This window comes from Astatotilapia calliptera, chromosome 17, assembly GCF_900246225.1.
Source record: "Astatotilapia calliptera chromosome 17, fAstCal1.2, whole genome shotgun sequence".
NCBI lineage: Eukaryota > Metazoa > Chordata > Actinopteri > Cichliformes > Cichlidae > Astatotilapia > Astatotilapia calliptera.
The window spans coordinates 12,069,855-12,088,971 of NC_039318.1; the positions used below are offsets into that span (position 1 = coordinate 12,069,855).

Here is a 19,117-nt window from a genome sequence, read left to right on the forward strand (position 1 = left end):
TGCTGATTCCCACATAAGGTCCTGGAAATTGTTGGTGTTTTTCTAGACTGCTCAGGTTTGTCATTGCCCCAGAGGGATTTTATTACCATCCAGTAAATATTTAGTTCGAGTAGCTTTTGAATGACTACATTTTGCTGCCCAGTTACCACTCTTGTGCATTAGCTGGACCTCAGCCATTGTTCGAATTAAGTCTGTGTCGATTGACTGTAGTTTAACACTTGGTGAAGATCCAGAATGACGACGTTAAAAGCCACTATTGTGTAAAGGTATCTAGGATAATTTCCCATACGTTTCAGTTCTTTAGGCTTAAGATTTGATTCAATTAAAGAATCTTTAAGTTTAGAAAAACACAAAAGAGGTCTGCCCCCTATATTGATTGGCTGCAGCGTCTGGCAGTGAACAGAAAACCAGCTGTTTCATTAGTCAGGTGAGGATTTAATTGAATTTCATGGATCAAAATTTTACATGAAACATGAGGAAATCTTGCTGTATGTCATTTCCCTTATGCGCATATTTCCCCTTGAATTTAATGAGAAAATGAAGAGTAAAGCAGGAACAACTGGGATCTTAGGTGGAGTCGACATTTTACTCACTCTTAATACTCGCGTGTGTCACAGACCGTGTTGGCCCTCACCCTATGGACTTGAGTGTTTTCATTTAGGGCAGTTGCAGTCACATGACACTCCCACGAGTGACCTGGGAATGTCTGATTACGCATCTGCCGACATATGTGCGCACACTGCTGTGCTTCGTCCCGCAGCCCTGCGCCCAGGAGTGCCATTTGTGGCTGATGTTTTACCATTTGTACCATTTGTAAATAGAAAAACTCGTTATAGCTGATAGATGTACAAAAACAGTAGCTTTGTTGGCAGTTTAGTGTACTTTTATAATGCAGCAGTCATAATATTACGCAGTGAAATCTTTTTTTATACCAACTCTGTTGATATAAACAGTGGTTACTTAATGTGTTTGCTTTACATGCTGCACCTTCTAGAGATTTCATGTCCATTTAACAATGAATCTCTTAAGTTTTCTATTGGCTCTTACTAACTGCACACTTGTTTCTCTCTTTACCCTGACCAAACAATGATGGTGCTGCCAGAAACCCTAACATGTGTCATTTCCTGTGTCCTGAATACTTTCCCAGGAAAGCACTTAGAACAGCACATTTGCTGTTTGGATAGGAATAGGTGACTATTCACACTGGAAAAAGGTTGATTTTCTTTTTCTGTGAGTAGTGTGAGTATATTTGACTTATAATGCAATGGACATAATAAAACGTTCAGAGTAATGTATATTTCTATATAATGGTCTTGCAGTAATTGACCTTTTCCAATTTCTATATATGCCTTTGTCTTCCCTGGTGCAATGGATCCTGTCAGTGGGAAGTGAAATGAAAACATCTACAGCCACAAAGCCCACTGTGCTCACAAAGCACCAGTTTTTCTCCCACATTTGTAGTAGTGTGTCATCGCATTTTCTCACAGTCACTCCTCTAAACCTTTATGTACGTCAAGCAGACGTCACACTTTTTGGATGCAGTGCAGTGGCCTGTATGTAATTGGAGATTATCGAAATTTCAGGAGCAGGACCACGCCTCCAAACACACTCCTTCCGGTTCTCATCTATATAGGTTCCGCCAGTTCTGCCAGCTGTTCATCCTTGTTTACGTGCCCCTCCCTCCCCTTTTCAGTTCTTTAACTTCTTCACTTCTATTTAGTACATGGGGATCTGCCAGGTCCAGGAGCCGTCGCCAGTCCTCTTCGAGGCCTTCCCCAAACCGCAGCTCAATTCATGTCCAAGCTTTCGCCTTTACCTACTAAAACGCTGCCAAAACTAAAATGAGGACGTGGGCCCAGCTAGTGATATAGATAGATAGATAGATAGATATGTGTATGTGTATATATATATATGTGTGTATGTATGTATATGTATGTATGTTTAATTCAGGGGAAAAATCTCCCTTCTCAAAATATTTTTTCTGAATGTTGACATTTTTTTTTTCACTAACCTTCCCTCCCTTACCCGTCTCCAAGGTAACCATCTGCAGATGTTCTGCTCATAAACATTAAGAGGCACCTGCCTCTCCTCTGGTCATAACATCCTCACCCGCCGACTTCCACCTGGCAACGCGAGCGTCTTCTCAGCCCCCACCGCCGGTCCCACCTTCAGCTCCTTCAGATTACATAAATAACATGACATCTGCTGAGAAAGAATGTCTATCTGCTCCTGTGTTCTCCATTAACCCACCCGGCCCCCTTCCCCCCCAGGCCCCTGTGGCGGTTTGGCCAGCAGAAGGATGTGGCGCTGACTTTTGGTATTGAGGCCTCGCTTCTGAATCAAAATCTCTCATGGCCTGGCTTGTGTCTGTCTTTCTGAACATTATGTGGACTTTCACTTATGCATTTGCCTCAAAGTCTGTTTCCTGTCATGTCTTCTTACTCCCAATTGCGTAGATAATGCAGCAGATGAGTGACCATCGCTACGACAAACTGACAGTACCCGACGACCTCGCCGCCAACTGCATCTACATGAACCTGCCCAGCAAGGGACACGTGCTTCTACACTGCACAGCAGAGGAGTTTCCAGAGAGTGCAAAGGTGCTTTTCCCCATCCACATTCAGCAACTTTGTATCACTGACGATAAAGCACATTCATCCACAATCCTGGCAGGAAGGACCACCGTCAGAACAACCAAATTGGTTTAGCGATTTAGATTTAAGGAGCACTTGTCTTTGTTGTTGTTCATCTTGTCCAGGCCTCTGAGAAAAACAACTGGGGAAAGAAACCCTACAAAAGCTACATGGTTGTTTTAGTGGACCAATGCAGGCTAACCGCAGCCAGAGCTGTAATTTCTTTTTAACAAAAGAACCTGCAGTTTGTTGAGAAGTGTCCTTTGTGAGCATCAGACCGCAGGCTAGGAGCCAGAGACATTGAGGTCTTGTTTTTCTCAGAACTTGAGCAAAGTTGTTCAAATCAGCTGCTGTAACAATTGGTTTAATATCATTGACAGGTTCAATGACTTCCAGTTTTACTGTTTTGGTTCACTCTGGCCAGTTTCAAATGTAAAGTGTTAAATCCACTGTGGCTGCCCAGCAACAATCAGCACAAACAGCATAATATGCAGCCAGCTGGTGAGCGTCGCAGACTTCATAGACCAACATTTCTCTCCCGAAAGATCAGGACTAATTGCCCTTTGAATATTAGACTTCTATTCATCAAATATATTGCAAATAAAACGTCTTTGACAAACTTTGAGAAACCGTGTGGGCTCAGCGGCTGTCTCGCCGTGTACATTTTCACTACACGGATACACACAGCTACGTGCTTTCTCAAATATCTCTGAAACATGCAGTGACCTACTTACATGCTGTTTATTTTTCAAGATGTGCCTTTCACCCGTTACACGTACTTGCTACAGTCGCTTGACGTGAATGACATGTTATTGTCTCACCTCCGTCTCTTTGGGGTTTGGACAGGCTGAGCCGTAACTGTTATTTAGATGCTTTGGGGTCATTCCACATCACAACAAGTCAAAAGAATTCTCACTGGATTGAACCTGGCAACCTGCAATCTGCAGAGACAGTACTCAAACCTCAAAATGTACTCTGTGGTTGAAACCTCAACCTCCGCCAGCTATTTTTAGAAGGAAAAATTCACCAAATTATGCGTCTTTGGACTAGAATCCACAGTGAAGACTTTTGTCAACAAGATTAACTGAGGGAATTCAACTTGAACATAATAAAATCTTGAGCATATCATACTTCCCTTTTTGAAAGCACATATTAACAGAACATTTGGAGCACTATTTGAGATATGTATGCTAGTTCCATGAACCAGTTTCCTTTCAAAGGTTCAAATTCTTCAGAAATTGACCTGGAACACAGTTTTGGCTCCAAAAACTGTCTTTTTAGAAATTGTAGCCTGAAGAGAGTGGAAAAATATTAATAGCACAAGATATAACTTCTACTGCTTCTTCTTTTGGCTGTTCCCTACAGCAGATCATTTACGTCCATCTCACACAATGTCTAGCATCCTTCACTACCACACCAGCCCTCTGCATATCCTCCTTCACGGCATCCATGAATCTTCTTTGTTGTCTTCTTCTTTTCCTCCTGCCTGCCAGCTCTATCTTCAATACCCTTTGTCCACTGTATCCACTATCCCTCCTCTGTACATGTCCAAACCATCTCATCCTTGCCTCTCTGACTTCTAAGTAAAATCTGAGCATCTCATCCTCCTGTTTTTTGGGTTCGCCACAATCTCCAAGCTATCCATCAAAGCAGATCTCACTACCATCTTCTAAACCTTTCCTTTCACTCTTGTCTTGCTTCTACTGACTTTCATCCCTCTTCTCTCCAGAGCATACCTCAACCTCTCCGGAATCTCTTCCACCTGCTCTCTGCTCTCACTACAATCACAATGCTGTCTCTAAACGTCACAGTCCACAGAGATTCCTGCCTGAACTTATCTGCTAACATGTCCATTACCAATGTAAACATGAAGGAGCGCAGAGCTGAAGTAATCCCACACCCACCTTAAACCCATCCGTCACTCTTACTACTACACACCTCACCACTGTTTCACTCTCCTTATAAATGTCCTTTCCAGCCTCACATACTTCTTTGTCACTCCTGACTTCCTCATGCAGTACCACAGTTCCTTTCTTGGCACCCTATCGGTTGCTTTCTCTACATACACAAAGACATAGTGCAGCTCCTTCTCTGTACTTTTCCATCAACACTATCAAAGCAAACATCGGGTCTGTAGTGCTCTTTCTCAGCATGAAGCCATACTGCTGCTCACTGATCATCACCTCTCTTCTTAACAACTCTTCAGCTTCAGCAGCTCTTTCTCATATCTTTATAGTATGGCTCATCAACTTTATCCCTCTGTGATTACTACAGCTCTGCACATAACCCTTGTTCTTTAAAATGAATATCAGTACACACCTTCTCAAATCTCCATTCATGCTTTCAGTCTCCGAGAGATAATACAAGCCGTAATATAGCAAGGGCAGTTTTATCTGAACTGACTGTCCTGTCTAGTACAGTTCCCAGGGGAACTTGTTGCTTGTTCCCTCAGTGAGATGTAGAGATTTGTCAGCACAATTACCAAGACACTGCAAGATGTCTGCTGCTTTCTGATTCTAAACACTGTCTGGCCTGATCTCCGGTCTATTTTTAGTTGGCTCGTGAAGTTACATAATAGTTCCACATCAACAAAGGCAGGGGGTCATGAGAGAGGATTGGTAGGGTCGGATGGGGGTGGAGATGGGGCACCTTTAACGGTTAGTGCTGGCAGCTGCTGTTGAGGGCTCTGTTTGGACACATCGAAACTAAGCAGACAAAAGGTCCGGTGAAATATAGCAACTACTACTTTGCTGAGACCATGCCACCCTGACCCAGCATATAAATCTCAACTGAAGTAATGAGAACTCAGCTGGAAATGATCAAAAAAAGAGAGACTTTGGTTTCAGAGGTGCTATAAAGAGCAGAGGATTTAGTGATGTTATGTTGGGAGAATACTGTGAAAGCTTAATTTTCCCTGAGTTATGTCTGATTATATGGTCTAAACTTAAGATGTTTTTGAGAGGCAGTTCTGCTTGGTTAGTCCAGGATTGTTTTCCAGAGGGAAAATCATTCTAACTTTAGTGACCTCAAATGTATTTTTTCTTATCACTCTCTTTCCCCATGAAGCTTTTATTTCATTTTATTTTTATTTGACTTTGTCTTTATTTCTACCTTTACAACTTTGGGTCAGGTTTCCAATAAGTGCACCCATTCATATTCCCCACAATTCTAGTGCATTGATCAAACTGTATTATTAGCTTTAGCAATAGGCTAAGTTGTCTGTTGTATTCACTGACGACACTTGTCAGCATGTTGCTTAGTTTAAAGCATTGCTGCCATGCCTGTAGACCATAGACTGTATATAAAAGATGGAGCTAACCATCATCACTCCCTGGGTTCTGAGCCTTTACTTCAGCATTTTATCTGTGACAATATTGTGGGTTTCTTCTTTGTTTGTTTGTTTGTTTGTTGTTTTGGGGGATGGGGGTAGCAATGTTTCATCAAAAGGCTAAAGTGCCAAGTTATCAGCTAATGTTGTCAAGTAAAACCTGTCTCGATAAACTGCAGATACTTGCTAAATAGTCCTAAGTAAATCAGTAATTGTAAAGCCCTAGAGATGGGTTGTCCACTATTTGGCAACTAGTGATAGCACGGAAAAAATCTGTATTCCCTAACCACTTGTTGAATGGGTGCTGGAGGTTGCTGACAGTTGATAGATAATTGTTCACAAAGAGCACCAAAAACCTCCTCATGATTACTTTGGTCACAAGCAGATTCTAGCTGTTGTAGCTTGCTTGGAAGATGCCGACTTTATGCTTGCTAACTGCTACCCAAACAGTAATAAAGCTTGAAAAAGTGCAATACAAGCCTAAAATGAACAACAATGTGAACGTTTTGAGTCACCATTGCAGCCACCATGTTTACTTTGAAGGGGAACTGTCTGTTTCCAGCTTTTGCTGCACTTTTTGACAGCAGTTGCTTTACAAACCACTCTGCCTCTTCCCTGCAAACCATGAGCAACCTCGGCAATCTGCTAACGACCAAAGCAACAGGAAGGATGTATTTAGCACAGAACTGTATGTTTCATCTAGTGACTACCAGCATACTTTAGCAACTCACAGCCAACAAATTGGGAGATAGAAATTTTTCTCATGTGGTTGGCAGATGGTTACAGACTGGTCTCTATTGGAAATAAGTGTAATTAGGGCCCAAGAGACTAAGAAAAAAAAAAACAAGCAAACCTGAACCTGAAGCACCTCTTGGACAGGCCGAGCATGCTGCTTCAGACCATGTTATTTCATTTATTCAATTAAAATGCCCTAAAAGGCACAAATAGCACAGTTTGGACCAGACTGGCCACTCCCCACACTTCAAGCCCTGCGGATCCTTAAAAAAACAGCAAATGGCAAGCAGGTTTTCTCAGTTTGATTCTAATACATATAAATAAGAATTAACATATTTTAACAAATAGTATATAATTGTTACAGGAGTCCATAGCGGGTCAGCACCAATGTTGAGAATATTTCAGGAAAGCTCTGATTTGTGCTGCTGGCCGTGTTACACAAAATGTCCCAGAAAAGAATCAAGACTTAGACAGAACTTCAGTGAGGTGAGGTTACACATGGCATCTGGTTCAGCAGAGGCTTTATCAGCCAAATTGCATCATGAGATAAAAATTAGTTTAGTTGGTCCCTCTGGCTGTGCCATAAGGCCTCACTGAAAGTCACAGCAGGGTTGAAGTTAGAGTTTATAGAGAAAACTGTCTTGGTTTGGAAGTGTGGTAGGAAAACGCTAGTTTTTTTCTGGAAGGTGTCCACACAGTGACACACTACTTTACAAGGGTCTTTTGAGAATGTCGTCATAGTTCTCACTCCCTTCTCTCTCTCTTTTCTTCTTCTTTTTTTATATTTTGCCGGGAGACCAGGAAAGCTTGAATGCTTGTTCTTCACAATTTGCGTCTCCCTGCAGAGTTTTTATATCACGGAGAATTACAAGTTGACAAGCTGAGCAAACAAACTTAAGTGTTACGTATGTTCCACTTCCAACTTAACTACTTCACATTAGATTGTTCTTTAGCCTTTTCTAATTCTACTGAATTGAAATGAACAGAGAAAATTAGCTAATTCCTAGCTGCGCTCCTGTCTGTGTGTCCTGCAGGTGTTTGAGAAGCTGAAGGACCACATGCTGATACCCACGTCCAACTTGGAGAAGGTCAAAGTGGATGGAGCCCTAACATGCTGCTCTGTACTGATCAACAAGAAGGCAAACATCTGAGCGGGGTCACTCGGGGTCTCTCAGTGCATGGTAACCACGCGGAGCCTTTAACTAATCACCATGGATCCCAAGGTTTGACCATCCTGGTATACAGAGGAGGTGTAGGGAAGTTTAATGTTGCTGAGGGGCAAAGGGAGTAATCTGTCTACCCTTTCACTCCAAAACACTAAAATAAAATTAAAAGTTTGAAAGAATAGTTCAGTTGATTTAAAATACAATATGTTCGTCAAATTTTCTCCTTATTAATTCATTTGTATTTTCCAATAGCATATGCTGCTTCACTTGTATACAAGCTGTTGTCATTAATTACAAGTGTATCTGATAAAGACCTGATCCCAGATCAGATTAGTCAACCATGTGCCATGTTGAATTTCCCCTTTAACCTGCACAGCAGGTAGAACCACATTAGTAGAACCACACTTACTTACTGTCCAGTGTTTACAACTCTGAACCACACAGAACAGAGCGCTGGTGAAACCCAGTGGGACCTGTCAGCTGTTGTCTCTGTACAGTATGGTCTTACCAACATTTGACTTCAGATGTATTAATAATTCAGCTAATTCAGAAATCATTTGGGTACAAATAAAAATGATACAATTGATGTGCATTGTTTATGGTCACCCTTTTAACTGTGATTTAATTTTTCTGTGTGTTTGCTTATGTAATGAATTATGCACTAATTCTTCAAGAACTGCGTTTTGGAGCAAGTCCTGCTACGATGTGATATAAAATCTCAATGTGATTGTTGCAGTTACACTTTTTTTTCCTCTTGTATGTCAAATTGCTTCTGTTCTATGGTGGCCCTGAGAGGCCAAACGGACTGCAACTTAGGAAAACACCAGCAATAAGAAAAATGCTTCAAAAGCACACAAAACACAACGGAAATAGGAAAAAAGAAATAGCAAAGAACAGATTTCCAAAAGCACAAGGGAGGTGTATTTTTGGGGAGACAATAACCCGACGGACTAGTTGCAGGAACCAAAATATGCTAAGATTGCACTGGGAGACACTTAAAAGAAGTGGAGAATCTATTGGTTTTGTGTGGAAAGAAAAGATGAGAGGTAAGTGTGTTAGCCTGACTATTAGCCTGAAAATCCGTCATTAGTATTATATGAATCATGATAAAACACGCCTACCATGTTTTGGGTTCCTGCAACTGGTCCGTGAGGTTATTGTCTCCCCAGAAACACTTCCCTTGTGTTTTTTCCTATTTCCGTTGTCATTTTTCCTATTTCTGGTGTTTTCTTAAGTTGCAGTCCATTTGGCCTCTCAGGGCCACCGTACTGTTCCTTTACAAGTGGTGCTAAAACAAACTTCCAAAACCATAACATTGCTTATTAATTCAAACAAATATTGTGAATTCTTATTCTGAAAATAATTCTTATTCTGAAAATACAGTTCTTAAAAAACTTGAAAAGCCTTGTGAAGATGTGAGATTCTGGTGTGATTACAGTGATTTGATTTTTTTTTTTTTTTTTGCATTATAACTTGTTATTTAGAGAAGCTACCAGTGACTGAAGATTATATATAAAGATGGATGTCACCTCCCAGACCGGTGGAAAAAGAAAACAAAAAAATTACGCATGTGTGGAAGTGCCTTAAACCTGCATTACTTATAATGGGCACCAGGGGGCGACACCTCTTGTTAAAAAAAGAAGAAAAGATCATGGATTGTATGGAAGTCTATAAGAAAATGATCCTACTTTGCATTTGTTGTATGACTTCAGAAAACATGGATGAGTTTATAGTCTCAGTTGGTGTCCGATAAAACAATGCCGTCGTATCGGCATCAATTAAAACAATATGGCATTGTTTTAATTGATTTTAAATGATGATCTATTTAGGGTAAAACACGTAAAGGTAAAGATGAAGCAGGATATTCTTTAGCGTCCAATGTCACTTGTTTTTTGTTTTGTTTTATTTAGTCAGATCTACTTCTTGCTCGTCCAGGTTCAAAACATTAAGATGGTGATGACAAAAATGCTCCTTGCAAACCAATGTGTAGCTGTATCCATCTTTTATATACAGTCTATGGCAGTAACTGGTCAAGTGATGCTATATTGCAGTGGTTTTGTAACGTTTTGTTGATGTAAACATTGTATAAACAAAGAGGGGATGACAGACATGTAAGAAAGACTTAGAAACCCTAACCCGACAGAGGTGGAAAATTAGTGTTTTCATTATTAAACTCTGACCTAGACTTTCATTTACTCGAACAGAACACCTCTGCTTCTTTTAATCTACAGTGCCTCTCTGGAAAATCAATGACTTCAATCCTGCTGAATGATTCTGAAGGCAGTGTAGTTTTCTCACATCATTAACTGTGCCAGTGTCGTTAATTACTCTAATTTTTTCTTCTTTTTTTCCCCCCTTGTATGGCAGTTTTCACTCCACTGTTGACTAAGCTCTTGCTGGGAAACTCTGTCTGTCTCACAGAACCCAGTAGGACCAAATGTCACTGCAGTCAGAGTTTGTACTCAAATACAGAACAAGCTGTTTGCTGTGTTTCCATGTGTTGCGTCCCAGTAGGAGCTGAAAGGTTGACCTGCCTCGGTGGCCTTATTCCTGTTGTTGCTGAATTCACGTTTTTAGGGCCTGTAAACATGGCAACATAGCATACGTAAACACGTATACTGTGTTACACCGTATGCATGTTAAAGCCCATCAGATTTCAAACCATGTCGTTTCTCACCCTGATTGCAAGTGAAAGTTAAGGAAATGACATCATGAGGTGAGTCAACCTCCCTCCACAGACATTTGTGTATGGGCAAGTGGGCAGTGATGAAACATGGAAAGAATTCTTGTTGGGAGGAGAGGCTTGTACGCCAGTAAACACTGACTCTTTTAAGCTTTCTCTCTTTCTCTCAACTGTCTCCCTCTCATAGCTCGCTTTTCTCCCACCCTCTGCGATTGCCTCATAGACGATTGTGGGCTAATTTATGGCCATGATATCATACAGTCTGGCGAACGCTGTAGATGTGCCATTAAAGTGCGACAGCAGTATATTTTACAGAAGGCGGCTGGCTGGATGCGGGGTGATAGCATACAGTAGTTGCAGAGCCATTTGTGATTCTCAACCAGTGAGTGATACAGTCATACACTGTCTGATTAGTACTGTGTCAAGAGCTGGCATTATCTAAAATCATCAACCTCCCCGAGTGACACCAAAATATTCAATAAATGTTTGAATGAACATTTAATGCAGTTCTTGCTTTTTGAAGACGGTGTTCCCAAACAGTGCAGTGATTTTGTTAAAGAATTCTTGTTCATTTTCTTGTTGGTTCCCTCGTCCGCACCAGTGGTCGTGATGTTGTGATTTCCCATGTTTCATCTCAGGTCTTAAGTACAATTTGTGAGTGATAATTATTTGAATCATCTTACATTGAGCCTTTCAATTATTTTGTGTAATAAATTAACATCTAGCTGTAATGTGTCTGTTGGTTTTTGTTTGTTTTTTATGACAGAGTTGAAGTGAAACATCCTCACCAGTTTACTCATATTACTACAAAGTTAATATTGCTTACGGGGATATCGTGTGTGTGTGAATGTATGATAAAAATACAAACTTAAGACTCGGCCAAAATCTAAATGTTCTCCCAGTTTCTGTCATGTAGTGTAGCTGCCCACATGTCTGAGAAGGACTTACTGTGACAACAGCCCACCTGCTGATCTCTACCACCACCTACTGACAGTAAAAGTATAACACACAGAAAGACTGCTTGTGCTTTGAAAAATAAAAATAAGATATCTCAAGGTAGGATACTGTAGCTGTTATTTAGGTGGAGGCAAGAAAAGCAAGAAGATGAAGTCTGACGTGAACGTTTTTGTTCTAAAAGCCTTAATAGAAAAAATTTATCGTTGTTATTTTATGGAAACACTTCTTTTAATCATCCGATAAGTCACCACTGAGCCCTAACCCTCATTTTGTATCCTTTTCACAGCCAACTTTACATATTGTACTGTACATGAAATCTCCACCACTGGAAACAAAGTACACTTCTTACCTTGTTCTTTCTTTTTAGGGGAACTTGATATAGATGTTTCTGATACTCCTTGCCGCAGTGACCTTGCAGTTAAACTTACCTGCAGGCCCAGCCAGAGGCAAATATGTAAAATGTTGAGCATCTCCTGGGTTTCGCTTTGAAATGTAATACCAGTCAAAGCCTAAATGGTTCAGTGACTACAGAAAATCCAAAAAGAATATAATTTTGTTAAATTTTATTGTCAAAACTGCAAAACATGAAAACAACATTGTAATGCATAATTAACACTTTTTTCAGTTATTATTGTACTTTCTTTAAAAAAGAAAAAAGAAAGGAAGTTGCAAAAATGTCTAAAAAGTAACACGTACAATCACTATACAACATTGGTAGGACAGTGAAAGGGGAAAAAACACTCGGGTGTCACCTTCACTTGGCAACAATGTAACATTTAAGGGGAAATTTGCTTTATACAGCATACAGAAAGAATGTACATCTTCTACACCAAGGTCCAAAGCAAACTCCGTTGCATTCCATTACTGCGATGTACAAAATTGTATCACAATAGTGTAAAACTCCCCCAAAAGAAATGTTAACATAACAACTTTAAATTATATGAAATATAAGCAGCTGCGGAAGACTCTCTGCTCCATAAACAGCGGCAGTGTGAATGAGCCGGAACGTGTCGCAGAGGGATCCTGTGAGCATATGGCTGAGTATAGCACAAGACTCAGAAATGATTCTTAATTGGTCACACCACTGAATGCAGTCACAGACTCATAGTCTCACCATTTTCTCTCACACAAGATAGAGACAGCCCTGCATACAATATACAATTTGACGATGGAAAGTAAGATGAAAGTCGCTGTAAAATCCTGCCAACCAAAAACTTAAACTCCAAATCTGATACCATCTGATCCTAAAAGACTACATATCAGGGCTGACCGTTGATGACGACTTTGTGGAATCGCTTCTTTACTTGGGCCAAACAATGTGTTAAGGCTCAAATAATTCATAGCTGAGCTCTGTTTTCATTTTGTAGCCTTTTTTTTTTTTTTTTTACAGCCAAACAGTACAAAGGGCAGAGATTACTGTACAGAAGATTTGCACTGATGGAAACAAACAAACAAACAAACAAAAAAAAACCAAACACTTGCTACACTTTTTGTTCTTCTTATGGAAAGTTAGTATAGATGTTTCCGGGACTCCTTGCAGCAGTGACCTTGCAGCTGAACTTTTCTGCAGGCTCTGCCAGAGGCAAATATGAATGGTTAAGAAGGTCACTGCATAAGCAAGGTGAGAAGCAGACGGAGCCATCAGAGCAGGAACACGTGGGAAGGTACTCATCTCCTATCTCATGGTTTCCTTTCTCTGTCACATGCTCATGTATGTAAATGTTTGCTGGTGAGCAGAGAAAGATACTGTCTTTGTTGAGAGTCACGTAGTCTGGAAAGATTTCTGTCCCCGGGCTTCCATCTACCAGTTCGCTGCTGGTGAAGCTCCCTTCTGATGACAGGAGCTCGGCGAATTCTTCTGACGGCTTCCTAAACTCGGAAACCTCTTCTTCAGACATGATCTCCACTACAGATGTAGTGTTTTCCTCGGAGCACAGCTTTTCTAGAACAGGATGATCCTATAGTGTACAGGGATTTATTTTTAATAAGGAAAAAAAAAAGTCATTTGAAAAGTGCTTTCATTTGGAGCAAGCTTAACTTTTGTTTTTCTTACAAAAAAACAAAAAACATACTGCTATTAGTTTGATCAAAATATTTTTTGACATCTAAATGTAAAAAATGCATTTAAATCCTTGCTGACTTTGATGTGTAACACTGGTGATCAGAGCGGAATCTACGGTTACAGCCCAAAGACGAAGCAGCACTTTTCAGTGGAGAAGTCTACAAGAAGGTAGTTCATCAGGTTAGAATCACGAGGGACACGCCTCTAGTTCTCCACCATGAATTTGACTGTCAGTATAGACTTCTACTGTATTAGATACTGTGATGAGTTAAAAGATCACCATTTATTAGTATCATTAATATTAATTCATTTAAAAGCAAGCACTTTTTTTATACAACGAGAGTGTGAAACCTTATCATCATGCCACAAAGATGTCACAAAACTAATCTAAATTCATACTGTAGATATTTTCCAAAACCAAATAAAATACAGATCAGAGTATTCCAATAAATAGTTGCTGTTTTTTGCTATGGGTGGGCCTGCAGGAGTTTTGTGATCCCACATAATATCTGTTTCTAGTCCATTTTTCCAAGAAAACAAGGATGAAAGTACCTGTAATGCAGTTAAATAACTTACCCTTTTCTGCGTGTTGATCTCTGTCAGATAGCCTTGCAAGACTTTCTCAGGGTTTGGAATTGGTGGCCAAAAATACTGCTTGACTTTCCTATAAAAATGCACAAAAGAGAGGAAACATGTCCTTAAATCTTTTTATGTCATAAAATTTAGTTTAAAAAAAAAAACCCTTATAAAAGAAAGGGAACATCTTGGTTTGGATTTTCTTATAGGTGATTAAAATTTTGAATGAGCTGTGAGAAAAATAAAATCTACCTGATGTGCAGGGCACACACGATGGTGCTGGTGGTGGCTGTTATCAGTATAAACACTGGGATACACACGATGAGCAACACGCCTGAAAATGCAATGCATCCAAGTTTGAAATGTATCATATCTGTTTGTTCCCTTACAGCAACAAAGAACATCATTGTACTTAAAGATAACATTTCAAACTACTAAAAGTTAAATAAACTACTTGCTTCTAGTTCTTAGAAAGGAGTAATCTACTCATCTCTACCTAGTGATACTTTTTATTTTACTTTATGGTCAAGTTTGTATTTATTGAATTTTTGATCTTGCTGGAGGCTTACCTGTGTAACTGAGGGAGTCACGGGGGTTTTCACCAGTGAACACATTGGACCAGTCACTCCAGAAGCCAGAGTAAATTTGCCCAGCGGGTTTAGCTCTGACCCTGACTCTGTACTGGCTGCCTGCTGGAACCTCAACACATGCTTCTGTCTTAGGGCCCTTTACTATCTCTGGACGGAAATACTGAAACAGAAAGGGAACCAAATCACATTATTATATGATTATAGTCTGTTATTTCCTTTGCATTCTTTGACAACACCTTTGAGATTTCTCTTAAAATGCACTCATGCATGTGATTTAAAGGGCTGGCTGCACGTAAACTGAAAAAGTTCAACGCTGGCGCCATCTGCTGGAAAGATCAAGCAGCCTTCACACTGCTTGACACTGCTTAGACCTAATATCATTGGTCCACAAACAGAATATGTGCCATCATGATAATTCTAAATAGTTTTGAAAGGAATCTAAAGGGCAGGAAGGAAGATATATTCAATTCAAACATGGCCCTTGGATGTCAGTAAAGACAGCGCACACATACACAGCTACTTACCTTCCATCCTTCATATTCTTTCAGCTGGTGGTCAAATTCATACTGTAGGTAATTTGACAGTGACGGAAGAGGAGTGTCCCATTTCAAGCACAACTTATCTTTCTTGAGGATTCTTTTCAGATGAGTTGGTGGGGATGTTTTGACTGCAAAGAAAAAATCTTTCATAAGACCTTGTCTCAGGTTTGATCAGTGAAAAGGAAGCCCACAAACCTAACTGAAAGTTTCCTTCAAGACATCCAGGCAAGCTTAAGAGCTAACAAACCTCTGCCTTTCCTCCAAATTGAAAGGTAAACCAAGTCTGAACATGTTCACAACTGACCAGAGGACTGTTGTATATATTAATCACTTATATGACTGAAAGATCTGAGTAAATGTATGAGCATGTTCTTAGAAGCAAAACTTCAGCATACAAACTAAAGTAGCAGTTAGTCATTCATGGCACAGTTGGTTAATAATGGGGACTTTTCTGAGCTGCTTCTTGATTTAAAAAAAAAAAAGCAAAAAAAAAAACAATTTTAGTTTAAATACAGATCGCACATGCAAAATAACCAAGAATGATAGAAATAAAACAATTAAATGCCACTCACTGGAGTTGCTGAGTGTAAATGCTCCAGTGTAGAAAGTCCTCGTTTTTGGACATGAGATGTTTGTGAGCTTGACCCTGACTTCCCTGGACTCTCCTCCATGGAAACAACACTGGTCAATGATTTTCTCATCAGCCACACATTCAGTCCAACTCGTCCACCTCGAGGTCTTGCTACAAGAGTTGTAACAAAGTCAAATCACAGAAAATAAAAGTTTCATATACATTTCTGTTGAATTGACCCGTTCAAAACTCTGGATTAGTTTGAGTATTTTAGTGCTCAAACTGTGTGACAATAAGATGGAAGGATGCTTGGATGGATGCTTTTGTGCCACAACACAGGTGGATGGAAAAATGACCTGTGCGTAATAATTCATGAAGTGATGAATGAGTGTTTTGTGTTACCTGTGAAGGATTTGGTAAAAAAGTCCAAAGTTGTTTTTATCATATTTGCTCGAATTCCAGTGACAGGTGACATTTTTCAGGTCAGAGGTGAAGCATAAAAGTGCAGTGTCATCTGAAAAGCATGGAAAAGATCATTACTGAGCAACCAGGTGCTGTTCAATGGGTACCATTTTATTCTCTCTGTAATTCTCGCTTGGTCGCACCTGCACTTTGGGGGACCACAGCTCGCGCAGGATCTGACCACCTGCTCCAAAGGCCATCAAAAGGTGAATCAGGTTTAATAGCGACTTGCACTTTAACCTCCTCGCCTTCTTTTAGAGAATCCAGTGTGTCCTCTTTCTTAGGTAGAAATCAAAAGCATCATCATAAAGCTTTGTTTGAAAAAAGTAACCACAAAAATATAAGCTACAACGAGATGAGTCAGTCTCAGAAGGCAGAGCTCAGGAATCATTTGGTAATTCTAACACTGGTTATCAGCAAACTGACAGTAAATGGAATTCTATATTTAGGCAGTCTTTAGACTGACTTTTATAACAACTAACCACCAAATGCACAACTTCAAACCTTCATAGACTTTGGGGAGCTGTATAAAAATTCACATCCAATGCAGTTGTCATGAACAGCAGTTGAGCCGTAAACACTTGAAGAATTATAAAGATGGTCTTAACCCCAGGGTCTAGAAAGGGAAGCTGCTTTGTGAAGCACCCTAAGGCTTCACAATGGGTGACCGATGAAAACACAATAGACTACTCAGTCTTTGTGGACTATGATGATTGCAGACAACATGATCTGTACCGAGAGCATGGAGCGGGTGGAAGAGATTCTGGAGACATGGAGGTATGCACTGGAGAGAAGAGGAATGAAAGTCAGTAGAAGCAAGAATGGACCAGAATGGACAAAATTAGAAATGAGCACATCAGAGGGACAGCTTAGGTTGAGCCGTTTGGAGATAAAGTTAGCGAGGCAAGGCTGAGATGGTTTGAACATGTGCAGAGGACGGACAGTGGATGTATCGGACAATTGAAGGTTAAGATGGAGCTGCAAGGCAGGAAGAAAAGAGGAAGACCACAGAGAAGATTTATGAAAGGAGGACATGCAGAGCGTTGGTGTGACAGAGGATGCTGGGTGTAGTGTCAGATGACAACAGATGATCTGCTGCAGCAACTCCTAAAGGGAACAGCTGAAAGACAAAGGAGAGCAGCTGTGTGTACCTCTAGATCTAACTCCTTGTAAAGGACCTCAGAGGAGTACTCAATTCTGTACTTCACTAGTACGTCTTTTATGTTTGAAGTCCATGAAGGATTCAGCTGTCCCACTTGGCCATTTGGGTGTAAAGACAGATTAACTGGTGGATCTAAAAGAACTAAAAGAAAAAACACTCGGGTTTAGGAGTTGGGGCTGGGACATCATCACAGAAGGAAGAACACAGTATTGGATTATAGGTGGGAAGATGGTGGGAATAATTGACTAGTGCCTTGGCAAAGGTTGAGGTGGCCCCTGACTTTCTAGTTAACTGGTGATACCCACAATAAGTTAGCAATGCTATTTGTGTTTTCTTCTCTCTTTTTAATCAACATAGTTACTTCCTTGCAAATCATCCTAAAGCCTTCCTGTCCTTTAAACTAGGATTCAAGGATGCAAAACCTAAATTCCAGTTCACTGCAACTTATTTTTGATCTAACCCATAACACTCAGCATCTATTCGTCACCTTTATCAAAAGATGAAAATGTTTTAAATTTTGTAATATACAGTATCTAAGTAAAGTTTCTTCAATACTCTTTATGTGATGAAAAATTCAGTTTTGAAAAGACAAGATGTCTTACCATGATCGTTCATAAAGACAGTCCGAGTGTAGATGGTGGCATTCGTAAAGGATTCAGTGACTGTAAGGATGCAGTCAACAAACCACATAACTTCAGGTAAAGAGCAGATGTGCAGCAAAGTTCCCTTCTCTGTTCTCTGGACGGATAATTCACACCTCTGCGCTGGAGAGCTTGATTGGGATGAAAGAAAAAAACAGCAGGCAGGGCTGCTCATTAATGAGCTAATAAAACAGTTTTAAACATCTTGCCTTGCGGGTAAGAAGAAATGCAATACAGGCGACTATCGTGCATAAACCATTAAAATGGTCAATCAATAAAAAAACTAACTAACTAAGAACTTTCCTAAAAATGTAGTCAGTATACAGCAGAAGCGTGCACATAGAATAATAAATAAATATCAGTAGCATGCCAGAAGTATCAAAAAGTGTCTAAACACAATGCATAAATAGTATTTAATAGTTTTCATAATACAGAAAGTTCAGTAGATTCACAGTGTTTAACATACTCTATAGAGTAGAACAAATTATAAGTCCTGTTGTCTGCAGTCTCGAAGAAGCAGGTGAAATCAAATGTTGTCCGAGAGAAACACTTTGGATTAGGCTCATCCTTCAAGAACAAAACATCTGCTCCAAAAATGACAAACACAATAAATGAAGAATATTGGAAATACAAAAAAAAAAAAAAAAGACATTGTGGGCATTGCATTCAAGTTAACAAGGAGCCCAAAGTTCATATTAATGCCTTATGCCCCGCTAACAAAGAAACGTGCTCTGAGTATCTGTATTGCTCCCATTTTCACATTTTGGCAATAGTGTGTGGTTGCATAGTATCAGTTTATACTCCAGTGTTGATAAATAAACCATCCTTCAAGCCCTACCTTCCTCTGACAGATTACACTGTAATCCAGGCACAAAGAAAGCTTGTATCCACAGAATATTAAGGAATATTCCCAATCTGTAGAGGAAATTCATCTTGAATTGAGGCGCTGTGAAATTCTAAACCACCATGGCCATCAAATTAACACCGGTGCAGGCTTGTGTATATACAGTGT

General features: G+C 40.0%; 2 protein-coding genes across 4 annotated transcripts in view; one reads left to right on the plus strand and one right to left on the minus strand.

Annotated features, from left to right (window-relative positions):
- ddah1 (dimethylarginine dimethylaminohydrolase 1) overlaps nt 1-8,647 on the plus strand; it is an 82,886-nt gene extending 74,239 nt beyond the window's left edge. For all 3 annotated transcript variants that reach the window (XM_026148137.1, XM_026148136.1, XM_026148138.1), the window contains 2 exons: nt 2,457-2,600; nt 7,731-8,647. In XM_026148137.1, coding sequence (XP_026003922.1) covers nt 2,457-2,600; nt 7,731-7,847 — 261 coding nt within the window. In that variant the 3' untranslated portion in view covers nt 7,848-8,647. The remainder of the gene's footprint in view (nt 1-2,456; nt 2,601-7,730) is intronic.
- A 3,403-nt stretch (nt 8,648-12,050) lies between these two features.
- Nucleotides 12,051-19,101, minus strand: mpl (MPL proto-oncogene, thrombopoietin receptor). Its single transcript, XM_026148139.1, has 12 exons — nt 18,944-19,101; nt 18,572-18,689; nt 18,067-18,236; nt 17,454-17,605; nt 16,446-16,581; nt 16,243-16,354; nt 15,842-16,011; nt 15,255-15,397; nt 14,710-14,890; nt 14,393-14,474; nt 14,141-14,228; nt 12,051-13,460 (listed from the first exon to the last, which is right to left on the minus strand). The coding sequence occupies exons 1-12, from the start codon at nt 19,035-19,037 to the stop codon at nt 13,002-13,004; spliced, it is 1,905 nt and encodes a 634-aa protein (XP_026003924.1). The 5' UTR covers nt 19,038-19,101; the 3' UTR covers nt 12,051-13,001.
- Between the last annotated feature and the right edge of the window lie 16 nt (nt 19,102-19,117).

Bases quoted from the DNA above. Each gene is read 5' to 3' on its own strand.
- mpl (XM_026148139.1), bottom strand. From the start codon at position 19,037: ATGAATTTCCTCTACAGATTGGGAATATTCCTTAATATTCTGTGGATA. The intron at 15,398-15,841 runs GTGAGTGGCATT...TTTTCTTTGCAG, and splicing joins ATTTACACTCAGCAACTCCA to TCAAAACATCCCCACCAACT. The intron at 14,229-14,392 runs GTAGATTTTATT...GCATTTTTATAG, and splicing joins GTGTGTGCCCTGCACATCAG to GAAAGTCAAGCAGTATTTTT.